This window comes from Anopheles ziemanni, chromosome 3 (genome assembly GCF_943734765.1).
Source record: "Anopheles ziemanni chromosome 3, idAnoZiCoDA_A2_x.2, whole genome shotgun sequence".
Lineage (NCBI taxonomy): Eukaryota > Metazoa > Arthropoda > Insecta > Diptera > Culicidae > Anopheles > Anopheles ziemanni.
Genome location: NC_080706.1, coordinates 33,857,739 through 33,870,492, shown reverse-complemented (window position 1 = coordinate 33,870,492; position 12,754 = coordinate 33,857,739). Strand labels below are relative to the sequence as shown.

At 45.0% G+C, this 12,754-nt stretch overlaps 1 protein-coding gene across 1 annotated transcript; it reads right to left on the bottom strand.

Annotated features, from left to right (window-relative positions):
- Positions 1–2,950: 2,950 nt before the first annotated feature.
- On the bottom strand, positions 2,951–5,939 carry LOC131288697 (choline O-acetyltransferase). The gene is made up of 7 exons (XM_058317865.1): positions 5,581–5,939; positions 5,341–5,518; positions 4,622–5,274; positions 4,267–4,389; positions 3,959–4,184; positions 3,473–3,673; positions 2,951–3,145 (listed from the first exon to the last, which is right to left on the bottom strand). The coding sequence occupies exons 1-7, from the start codon at positions 5,937–5,939 to the stop codon at positions 2,951–2,953; spliced, it is 1,935 nt and encodes a 644-aa protein (XP_058173848.1).
- Positions 5,940–12,754: the final 6,815 nt, after the last annotated feature.

Sequence of the window (12,754 nt, the reverse complement as noted above, 5' to 3'; positions counted from 1 at the left end):
TTACTCATTATTTCCTTTTTGATAAAGCTTGGCGAACATAGTAGGCGCCGCAATTATAGCAATCATTGCTATCGCAATTACAGGCAACTTGTAAAGCAGAATACGTTTAGTTACCATACGGTACTCGTAATGCCATTTATCTTTCAATTTAAAACGTTCATATACTGCATGCTGGAAAGATCTTAAATATGAAAAAAAAATATCAACGAACAAATGATAAATTTCTTTCCAACTAATTCTGCGTTAAGTAAGGATACACAATCAGCTTTAGGTACGGGTAGTTGAAAACTTCTATTGGGTTATGCTTTTATTAACTCGGTTAGTCACGACCCTCTACACGCTATCTGTGCCACGTCGTCGACTGTTACATGCTCGAAGCGTGTGATAGCTCCGACAGTTATCGCAAGCAGTGACTGGCACAGTGGCTTGTGATGGCGTCAATGATTTGTTTGCTTGTGTAATTTTTCCGTTAAATAGTTCCGTTTGCTAAGCAAAGCGTTCACTAACGAATATTGGTTTTGTGTATGATGCTTTTCTGCCTCGATTGGCTCGAAACCCCGACCGATTGGTTTGGTTAATCCGTCCGTCCACCAAACTAGGCATGAGTAAGTAACGCGTAATACATCCTGATAAGTGGTTAGGGTTTGCCTGAACACTTTAAACATTTGCCTAGTGGCTAGAAGCGGCACTCGATTGTTGAGTCACAAGTGTAACGGAAACGCGTTAAACTAACAACCTCTAGTATGTAGGCCACGTCGGGCCGCCGTAAGATACATAACACATCATTGTACGATTTTCTTAAACATCCCACTCCACCGGAGTGTCTCGCCCTTCACGCCGTTTCGCCGTACGTCGCAAATACGTTCCTTAATCTCGGGTTGTGGATTCCGTTGAGATTAAACGAATCGATCGTTGCGCCGTCGACGGACGGTAGACTTCTTCGAAAATGTGACTTGTGTAGAGATACACCACTTCAGTGTATGAAGTGGTTCATATAAGGTGGTTTTTCGATATGTAAATGATTTTCTAGCTTTGATATGTACGTTGAGGATTGCCTGGAGTTTTGTTTGTCCTCCACATCAGGCATCGTTTTCCTTCCGGCCACGTTCCGGTTCCTCTTCACAACAAATATCCTCCGTTGAAGTTATGATTACACTACGATATATTATATTGTTTCATGCACACCTGCCTTTGGTTAAGTTTTACACAATTTTTCTTTTGTTTCTCCTTTTGTTGCTAATCCTTCAGTGATATGTCGTGGCAAGCACATCCTCTCTAACACAAATGATTAATCTTTTTCCCCGAGCTCCGGAACCGGATCGTTCAATACGTCCTCTAACGATGGCACACATCCAAAGTGCTACGTCTCTATGCTAGTAACTTTGCTTGTCGGCGATCGACGATTTAACTATTCGTCTACTCCCTTACTGATGAATGGACAAGATATACTGTGCGGGCATATAACTCCACGAGAGCGGCCAGCAAGAATCATCCGAACTCCTACTCACAGTTCTTTGTATCCTTTGCCTTGGCTCCCGAAAGTGGTGCACTATGCGTTTGAATGCTGGTTTAATGCTATGATAAATGCTGATTCTAAATTGCCTTTTTGTATATTACAACTTTATGTACTTTTCATGAATAGGTAGCTTAGCTTCGTTACAGTCCTTAAGTAGATATTGTTTAACAAATTTCTATAATGTATGTTTCATACGTTTTCATTAGCAACTTCAACTCATCGATAGTGTGTGAATTGTAATTATAGCTCAGAGGTATCCATTATACAGCATAACAGCACCAAGAACAATACTAAATGTGGTGGAAAAAGGCAAATTCAACCTAGTTATACTTTCTGTAGGTTGCAGAATAGAGGAGGCCTCTTGTGGAGGCAACAGGTTCTGGATGTAATTGTTTATATTTAACCACTTTGGTATTTCAAATGTCTGTCTATCACTGTTAAGTTATGCCAAATTCTTGTTTTCAACTTCAATACACAGTTATATGCTTTCAACAGAAACACAACAGCAAATACTAAATATTTGATAATTATTCTATAAATCAACTTGTCTTTGGTATAAGATTTTTCAAATCAATGCTTTGCATGCAAAAGCTAAATAGATATTCATTTTTAACAACAATAACACCATCAACAGAGAAATGGGGAGCCAACGTTACAGCTTTTTGTATTACATGAGCTATTACAAATTCGAACTAAATGGCAACCTCCAAAAGTCTACCCCCAAATATAACTTTCTTCCCTCCCTGTTGTAGAAAGATGATCGATAAAGATATTGCTGTTACACGATCAGTTTGAACTAATTGTTAATATTGGGCGAACAGTGGAAGGATCTTATAATACCGTGATGAACTCCCACTTTTCGCCGCCATAATGTTAACAAAAAAACGTAACAGAGGGTGTACAACAACCCAATTCCTGTTCTCGGTTCTACATTAGACTTAGCTTAGTATTAGTTCACTCTCCAGCGCTACTGGTTTAACATCTCTGATATGTATACGGTTGCATTTGGTTGCAGTTTTCCTTACCGACTAATGATATGTATCCGTTTCTTTGGTTGTCCCGATCGGACGCACGATCTTCGCAGGGGTTTGGTTTTGGGTTTTCCTCGGCGGGATCGGGAACGATACGCAGACTGTTCGATAAAACTGATATGTTTCGATACTTGATATGTTTAGTGTTTTTTTTTCTCCTTCCTTAACTGTCGTCTCTTCGATAGGTGCCTTTGTGCCTTCGACTCTATGCAAGACATGCTAAGAATTATTTTCTGATTTGTTGAACCATTTTTAAGCTTGTTGGTTTTGCGTACGCTTGTTCTCTTTCGTTTAAGGCCACCGGAGATAAAAAGAAAAAGATTATAGAGTGTGCCTCTTCTTGCCGTGCTGGATGTGCAGATTCTTTAATTTGTTGGTTCCTGTGAAAAAGAGGAGAAAGCATTTAGGACAGCAAGTCCCGCATGGCATCGAGTGAATCCTGCAGCGAGCGGGCAAACCGGGACGCGCTCGTCTTGTCCGACGTGAAGAAGGCCGATATGCAGAAGATGATCTCGTTCGGGTGCGGATTGTACGACGCTCCGTAGCCGTGCGGCGTCACCGGACCGTAGCCCATGAAGCTGTTCGTCGTGCAGGCCACCTTGAAAGGGAGAAATGCGTGTGGAAGAAAGTTAACTTGGTATCCACCAAAATGGAGGTCACGGTAAGTCGGAAGACATCAAAATAGCTGCATCTGAAATCGTTTTAAATTAGGGTGGAACTAATGGGTTGCATTCATCGGTGCATTCGTGTGCCGGTGCCGTTGAGGTGCGTCCTTTTCCCTTATGGTGCATTCGGTTGCTTCTTAACAAATGTGGTGCTGATGTTGTGCCAGAGAGTGCCAGGGTACAGAATAAGTGATAGAAACACATAGAACACAGACATGGCCGATGGGGCCACCTTGTGAGCCTCCGCAAACCCCCTATACCTGGCTGGTGGAAAGAAGGAAACAGTTAGCAATTTTATAGCACTCGTCGGTGAACAGCTCGTGCATGGTGCCTTCCCGTTCGCGGCACGCTTCCCGCAGCCCGAGCAGATGTATGTCGATCCCGTAGCCGAGAATGTTCTGTACCATCACCTCCGTCTGGCGGGCGGCGGCACACCGGAACAGCTCCCGCAGGTGGTCCCTCTGGTGACGATAAGAAATGGTTGAGATCGAAAGAGGTCGATCGAATTAGTCTCTCGTGTGATTTGGGTTTTCCGTAGACGAAGCATTTGTTCGGCTTTGAAACACTTTCGAAGGCGCGCTTCATCCTTGTTTTACTGGGATGAACTGGGGGTGGAGGGGAAGGTTTTGGGGACAAGGAGAAAGCAGAATAGTAGATAGTCCTCCGGGGTGTGCCGTGTGTGTGTTTGTCTAGCAGCGAAAAGGGAAGGTGGGACAGCGAATAGTTGCATTGGCCTTTTTACATACACTGTAAATACTGAAAGTTACTTTTTTAACGTCCACTCCGGCGGCCTCGGCGCTGTAGTCGTCCTCCTTGTCGCTCTCGAGCGTCACGTTGGGACCCTCGCCCTGGCACATCGCTTTGGCCCACTCGAGTGCCTCCATGCTGGCCGACCGGATGCAGTCGACGCGCCCGAGCAGGAAACGCCTCGTGGATGCACTTTCGTACGTGCTCACCAGGTGACCGTACAGCCTTTGGTAAGGGAGTAGGAAGAGTAGGTAGGAGTGTTAGAATGAAAATCCTGATCCCTAAAGTCGGAAGTATGTGGACCTACTTGTAGTACGCCAGCTGAAGGGCCAATTGGATGAACACATCCGGACTGACCTGGCAGGCCTTGATGAAGTTCTTTCCGTACGGTTTGTAGCGATACACGTAGAAATCGAGATCCTCGATGCGTCTAGAAAGTTTGAGGCAAAATTAAAGGCATGAAATGTTGTGGATAGTTCTAAGGATCTCCAGAGTAGAACTATCGGGAATGGCAAGATAGCTAAATCAACTAGAAGTTATTCATTACTTCGACAAGGGTTCAACGAATGAGAACTTTTGCCTTGGTTCTTGGTTATATTACCATCTATCCTTAACCAACTGGTATTCCTTAGTTTTGCAAATGCTTGCTGTTCTAATGTTACCTGTCGATGGATCGAGCCGCCTCCCGCAGACGCATCTCAATCTCTGGCCGCACAACCCACTCCAACCGCTCCGGTGGAGGCAGATGGGACGATTGCGGCATCGCCAGCTGCTCCTCAGCTCCGTCCCGTGCTGCCGGTCCTTCGTCGATCTTCTTCAGGATACCCTCGAGCAGCTGAACCACGGCGATACCCTCCGAGGGCGAGTGTTCGTAGCATAAGCCCCAGGTACCATCGCTGCAGATGATCAGCTGCATTGTCTTATCGAACCAGCGGTTGGCAGTGTTGCACCCGCTGCCCCCACCATGTACCATCTCGTGTGCCATGTTGCTTTCGTCGCGCCCGCCGGCGTAGTGTGCCCCGGCCGGCGATCCGTTGAAGCCGCGCGCGTTGTACGTCAGCGGGAGTGGCTCGTCGACGCAGACTACCACCAGGGCCGTCTCGATCAGCTCGATGTTACGTGCGTTGGACTCGTCCATCAGAAGCATCTCGCGGTCGGCAGCCCATTGGGGACGTGGTTCGGTCGTCAGGATGCCCACGGACGAATCTAACTCCGGCAAACAAGGCGCCTCGTTGAGCACGTGCAGCAACTGCGCCGTCAGCTCTTGTTCGTTCAGCCGTCCACGATCACCCGCCTTTACTGGTAGGCAGTACATCTATGTGGAAAGTTGAAAGTACGTTGTATATACCTTGTGTGGTAGTTAAGACCCAGAGGTGCTTACGTGCTTCCGGCAGCAAACGATCACATGTGCATCAGGCTGCTCACCGGACGGCGGCAGGTACTGGCTATCGCGGGGATCTCCCGGACGTCGACACGACCCAAGGAGCCGATAGTACTGCGCCATACACAGCGGTTGTCCCTTCTCGCGCGATGTCGCTCGCTCCTGCTTTAACGCACCGCTGGAAATTCGAGAAGGTTGTACGTTTACGCTACCATAGGAAGGACTTGTCATTCCCGTTACCTTTCCAGCATCTCCTTGTGGTCCATCAGCTGATCGATGAGCTGGGCTGCGAACTGGGCCAGATCGTGCACGGTGGTGAACCGGCGCGGTGGCATCACCATGCCCGGGTTGGAGTTGATCGGCAGTGGCAGCGGATTGTCCATGTACATGTCGTTCAGCCAGTAGTGGTACGCCCAGTTGTCCTCGGCGTCCCGCTTCTGCTGCAGATGGTCCTGCAGTGCCGGTCCGATGGTTGCGCTGAACTGTCTAATGATCGCCCGGGTGCGCTCGAGCTGCTGCGGAGTTACGATCGGCTGCAGGATCCGAAGATACTCCGTCGTCGTCTGCTCCAGCGTGGGCAAGGGTACCTTGGGCAGCATCTGGAACGGAAAGTGGCGCAAAGCGAGTGAGTACCGATTGTGGATGTGCATGGAAGGATTGTTTCTCAATAGAATAAATGGTTTTCCTGTCTGGAATAATACCAAATCCAGCTTCCAAGGATTCTGCGCTTACCTGGGGGAATCCAAACTCGTCCGTAGCCTCGGCGGTCGAGAGCCATTTCTTTGGCAACTGCAGAATGGAATCTTTCCATCCTGGAGTGAGGTGGATGTGGATGAGTAGGCGACGATGGCACACGACGAACGAACCGGATGAATTTCATGAGTTGATGGTAGTAGGCGCAGGCAATGGACGGATTTATGGAAATAGAGATTGGTCATTAAAGTTAGCGAGAAAGTTGACAAGGATTGAACATTCCAGACTGAAATATACTTAAAGTGACCATTGGAATCGCATATAACAAAGCTTTGATAAACGTTATCCTTGAATGCTATGTTCTTCTGTTCTAAACCTGCTGCAATCCCAGTAGGTTTCGTCAACAAGAAAAGTTTAATCACAAACTAAATTAAAGCCCGACGGAAGAAACATAAATGGGAAAAGTCATACAGATGCAATCAAAATGTCATCAAACTTTCCACTGCAATCGCCTCCTCCGCTTCAGTTCGGGCCCACACGGAATGATGCAGCTCGCAGCGGGACTGTTTCGATTGCAGCGGATATCCCGTCCATTGTGCGTGGAATCGAATCTCCCCTTCCGTGGGGGAGTGCGTCCCGCGGGCTCCGGTCGCAGCAGGACGAAACAGGTCCCGCTGGGAGCATCACGCTGACGGCCGAAACAACGTTGCAGGTGACATCAGCCTGAAATTGTTTGCTTTGTGAAGCACAACTGGGGTGGCGGGCATTTATTTTCCTGTTTTGTCCCCTTTGCTCGCCTTTCCGCACAGGGAATCGTTGTAAGCCGGGAAGGGGAGGATGCTGTAATAAGCGTTTTTGCCTGATTCTGTTTTTTTTCCTCCTGTCTGGTAACGCGCCTTACCAACGGCGGGGATTTAGCAGCCGCTTTGAAGGGGGTTTGGTCCCGCTGCGAAACGTCGCGCCATGGCGGTTGTGTCTATTGCCCGCCTGGTATAAAAGGAGGCCATATTCGTGGTTACCTGCAGGGATGCGACGGTGCATGAAGCATTGTGTGAAAAACCCGGAAAAATCACAACAATAACTGTATTTCACACCTTGATCTTTTTGTATTTTGGTGCTTTCTTTGATTATTCTCCTGAATTCTTTATAATAATTCTTTTGCTTTATTGTACTATGTTGCTTTTTGAAAATGGTTTATCTTCAGTGTCAATTGCCAGATTAATTTAATTCTGTATCGCAAACTTGTACAATTTTTTAATTTATTTGAAAATTTAAATTTCTTAAACTATTTCAATTTGACACACAAGCTGGTTTCCGTTTTTGAAAACTTCCCCACGACTAACTGCACCGGAACGATTAATGAAACAAAATCCGGTTGATCTAAAGTTAGTGTGAAGTGTTTCCGTTCAACAGCTTCAACTTTCTTGCTACCTCGTGCCATAACCCTGCTGTGGTAAGGGTTTTAGATATTTTATATCCGGTTTTTTCTCCATTTTGCCCTGCTTTCAAAAACTTTCTCTTCACCAGCAGCATCCTCTGCAACGGCCAGGATCGTTTGAAACTGCAGTCAGTGTCAGTCTTCCTCAGTTGTGGTGAGATTGAGGGTGATTGAATTTTTCCTCGTCACAGGACGGTATTTTTTCCACCGCTGGGGGGTGTATTTTCATCTCATGTTCATCTTTGGCCTCCCTCCCACCATGTGTGTGAGTGTGTCTTCCGAATGGATTTTGTGGAGAAAACACTGCAAAAGTTTCCACCAGCCGAACGAATGGACGTGTCGGAAGCCATTTAAACCCGGTTTCGTCGCACGTGAAAATTCTTTGTCCTTGGCGTGGCTTTCAGCGTAACGCGTGTACTATCAGCTTTAATCTAATCCTGCCCTCTGCGCCCCTAGCGAAATGGAGAGCCCCCTTGAAAGTGCTCGCGGCCAAAGCGGGTCGAGTTCTTTGTGTGAAGTAGGAAACCGGCTGCAGCTTCGGTTCGCCCTCGAGGAGAAAATCAATGGTGCTTGAGCAAGAATGGGCAAGCAAAACCTCAAAAGAATAGGCCGGAACTGAAGCCGGAAGGTATCAAGTTCTTTTTTCTTTTTTTCTGTATTTACAATTTCCTCGAATCGCATGCCATCCATCCCGGCAGGATTTATTGCAGGTCCGGTCGGTCTTTTGTCCGCTTCCACGAGCGGTTCGGAAAATTGCTTCTCACTGATCCACCCCGACGGACTGCTGGGTGCTCTGTTGTCCAATTGACCAATTTCTTCAAAATTGGGAAGGGCACAAGAAAAGGAGTTTGTTTGAGTTGGTATTTTTTCCTTCTCCTTTTGCCTGGATTGCGTTTCGATTTGTTCAACGAAGTAAAAGAATTGTTGTCATTTCAGACCAAGGCACGATCCGGGTGGGACAGGAAAGATGTGTAACGGAAAATTAGTACGATCGATTTACTTTCGCACGACAAAGAAAATAAAACTGCACCATTTGGTGCATTCTATTTTCCGAAAACCGTTCATGCGGATAAGTTAATTGGCCGATGGTTTCATTACATAATAAAAAGCGATCTGTTGTGTATCGCTGTTTACATATTTTTTATTTGTTGTATTATTCGGAAAAATTGTAAATTTTATTTGGGATTTATTTTTTTCTAGTAAACCACAGTTCTTCGCGTTGATGAATCACTTCAACATTCTTTTTGTTTAGCAAACTAGCGATGCATGTTATTTACTTACTTTCGGTAAATTTGAAATTCGATAACATTTTCGTAAGGTTGCCATGGCAAAGAAGTTTATGGCTCTATCGATACCATCTTCGTTCAAATGAATTCCCATCACGTCCGCCTCAACCAAGAACCGTAACGAATGATGTGGGACGTCATGTAGGTACATTCGCGCAAACTCGCGTCCTCCCGACGGTCCTTTTTTCCTCTCCACCTCCGGTACCCCCGACACGTGTCCCGGCAGGTACCGAATTAAACCATCCGAGTAACCCGAGACGGAACGATTTCTTCTTCGTTTTGCTTCCCTAAGCGCCCTTCTTTTAAATGGAGTACACCAAATTTGATTGAACACGGCCTCCTACGAGCCAGCTTCACCCGTAAATACAGGTGGATGCTATTTTTGGCAACACTTGGCAAAAGAATGATCTTAACGAATAAATTATTAAAACTACCATTAGTAGCTACCTTTTTTCGCAAAATATGGTACAAATTTAAATTATCTTTCGTTTTATTTTTTATTAATGGAAAACTCACGAAGATGAGCGAACCTTCCTAGAGGGGTAATCATGAAAAGATAACCTTTGTGCGTCACGCTTACCGGTGCGTCGTTAAAAGGAGCAGTTAAAAGGGCGCCGTCGTACGCCTTTAGATTTTCTCGGTTTTCATTTCGTCGGTGGGGTGAATACACTTTTCCATCCCTCGCGTTCAGCTCGTTTCAATGCGCTCCTCCTGAGACACTGCCCTTGATGTAGCTGCCTGTTCCGTGCCGTTGATAAAGCCAACGACGATGGCTGCCGGCAGAAACACGACGCTTTTCCAGCAAATTTCCTTCCCTCGACCTTGTTTTGCTTGTTTTCCCGTGTTGTGCGGTGTCGGTTTTGTTTTCGTGTCTTGTTGGCCATTATTTTCGTTAACTCGTTTCGCGAACCTCAGCCTGACGGGGAAAAACCGTGAGGTTTGTAGAAATCGATCGGTCGGTGTTGAAGAATTTGAAAACAAACCTCGAGGAAGAACTCGTTTGGGTCAATATGTATTTTGAAAAATACGACCAATGACGATGTTGTTCAATTATGTGTATGTTTTCTTGAAGTTGTTACCTCCTTACACAGGAAAGGGAAAGTTTGATTGAGGTTTTTGCTGATGTTTTATGTTCCCACGAATGTTGATTGTTTTAATGTGCACCGTTTGGAAGCACGCTCAACTTTTACGCGGTTTCGCTGAACACGAGAATACGTATGGAGGTTTGATAATGAAAAAGTTTTCTTGTAAACACTGAGGTCGCTTGAAGCAAACAAAAGTTAGTTCTCAGTTAAACATTCTCGTCCTCTTGAAAGATAATACTGAAGTAAAAAGTTTAAAACAGGACCTTCGGAAAAGTTGTAAAGTAACTTTTATCCTATATCCAACAAATAGGCTTCTTTTTTCTTACTTTGTGATTGTGAGGTATTCTTCCGCGGCACCATTTCGGGGAATTTCTCAGGAAAAGAATTTCCAGCAGCTTCATAATGGATAAACATCCCTAAAGGTTACTTAGCGGATGGCGCGGGATGGTTTCTTCTACCGAAAAGGCAGCTAGGAAAATGAAGCAATTGCTAGTTTCCCGTTTTCCGGCCGACGGTGTGAAACTGGGGAAACTTTTCCCTGCCGTGAAGTCACATTGAGTTGTACGTTGGAATGGCAAAGCAAGACGAAAGTTACCTTGCACCCGTTTGGCGTCTGTTGCCTCCGAAGTTGATCCCTATTTTTTTCCTGCAATGATTTTCCCGAGCGTAAATGAAAGACGTGCACGGAGCGAAGTAAGGATTCCATTAGAGTTAATTAAGATATTGTTGCCAGCATTTTGCCTTTCGTTGGCTACAAAAAGGGAAGATTTCGGGTTGCTTCCCCGCGCACACATTACGCCATTCAAGGCGTGCACATACTTTTACACGTACACGTGTTCATCAGCCAGCATCTTCATTTGATTCCATAGCCTCCTTGGCTGTGTCGATCGACTTTAGCTTCAGTTTCCGACCAATATTACCGCTGGGGTTTGGCTTAGGGAACGGCTTTTCCTGTGGCCGGAAGGCCGCCCAAACCGGACACATTTCCGTGCTGCAGTATTTTTCTTCTTCTTGCTCCCTGCCCGGTGGAAACGGGTAGATGTAAATTATTGATTTTTCGCGATGCTGGCGGGCTTTGATCAAGACGAACGAGACGCGCCCGGTTCCGTACCGAATGGATTCGGAAAGGGATCTTTTGATGTTTCACCTTTCGTTTCAGCTCATTTCAGCGTTGCAAATGGCATGAATGTAATGAGCCGCTGCTCGACAGGCTTTCCGGGCTCCGGCTCCCTTTTGTTGCCACCGACAGACCTTGTTTGATCGTTAATCAAACTGGTGGCGTTCGTTGGCTGTTGGTTGGTCAAGGGGAAGTGTTGTGATAAAATTGATTGTTTCACTTTGTGGTTTTACCGGGGAATGGTGCTGTTAACTCATTTACGCCGAAGATAATTAGCTAAGAACATTGTAATGAACCATAGCTCGACTCTGAGAACCCATTAGGGATTGCCATTAGGTATTAACTATTCGGTAAGAACATTTCTTTTCACGGTGCATAAAACAAGCCCTTTTCAGCTACAAGTATTATTAAAGCTGCTAGCTTTACGACCGTCTTCTAAAAACTACAAAGAAAGACTATTTTTTCCGAAAAGTCTCCGTTTTTAAGTTTTAAATTTTCAACGAATATTTTGCTAACCTTTTTGCCAAGGGTACAGCTGGGGTAAATTGAAAAGAACAACTCAATTTGCCGTGTCCAATTAAAAATCACGCATGGCGGTGGATCCAATTAGTTGATGCAAGCCTATTAAAACCCCCTCTCCGTAGCCACCGTTAGCTTGAAAAACTCGAGACACTCCACCGAAACACCAACGCTCCCTTTATCCAGGAGTGCATCCTAATGGCGTTGGAACCGAGCCGTGTGTAATGTAATTCAATTTACGCATGTACAGTCCGTCCCCGAGGCACAGGATGATGAAGAAGCTCTAGAGATGATACCTGTCGAGGATAACTTACATGTGAACATGATGAAAACGGGGATAGCGATATCAGATAGTCTGTAATAAATATGAGCTACTTTAAAGAAGAAGATCGGAGCAAGTCCTGCGGTTTGTAACTTTATGTATTTCCCGTAATTGTTGCTCTTTAAAGACCCAATTAGAAGGATGTAATGCACACACGTAGTAATAAAGGTGTATGTGTAGCTACTCTTAAATCAAGCCATTTGAAACAATTTAAACGACAGATAAAATAGCTCTGCAGAATTGGAACTGTTTGCTGTATTTATGAATTGTCGTGAACAACTTGTATTATTGTACCAAATTTATTTCACTAAGAAGCTAAGCTGTTTGTAAAGACAAGAAAAACTAAGCATATAAAATAAATAGATTTAAAGTAAATTTTTAACTCGTTCAGGCAATATTTTCAAAATAAAATTCTTAATGACACAGTATCAATATGACAACAAAATCACAATCACAATTTGAAAATGAAGTAAAATAATGTATTTCCAATTTCATCTATACCGTGTGTAATACGTGTGTAACCATATAAACTTCTTGTTGTAATAATAAATCTACTTAATGCCTTTTCTCTTCTTATATAGAAAAGTCTCACACACCCTTAAAATTAATGAATGTGACCACGACTCAACCTTTTGGCAGCCTTTCCGGGATAAAACCCACCTCACCGTAATTATCTGGTTGAACATGGATTGCCCGTCAAAGTTGCGCCAAGGTTATGTTTTATTATCCGTGTCAGATTTATATTTAGCCATCTGAAGCAATTGTTAGCACAAATGCCACGAAGGCCCACTTGATTCTCTCCTTGGCATGGGCCAACGACATAACTAGAACATCGGCCTATCGGTGTCGGTCCAACACCACCCCACCCAACACTGGCAGGAAAACAAGGAAATTCGTCTCGCGTTAGCAAGCTCCTTATCGTCCGGGTGTTCACGTGTCGCCGACAACTTTTCT

Coding starts and splice junctions, on each gene's coding strand:
- LOC131288697 (XM_058317865.1), bottom strand. CDS start 5,939: ATGCTGCCCAAGGTACCCTTGCCCACGCTGGAGCAGACGACGACGGAG. Junction 5,519..5,580: donor CACAAGGAGATGCTGGAAAG/GTAACGGGAATG, acceptor TCGAATTTCCAG/CGGTGCGTTAAAGCAGGAGC. Junction 4,390..4,621: donor GCGGCTCGATCCATCGACAG/GTAACATTAGAA, acceptor CAAACTTTCTAG/ACGCATCGAGGATCTCGATT.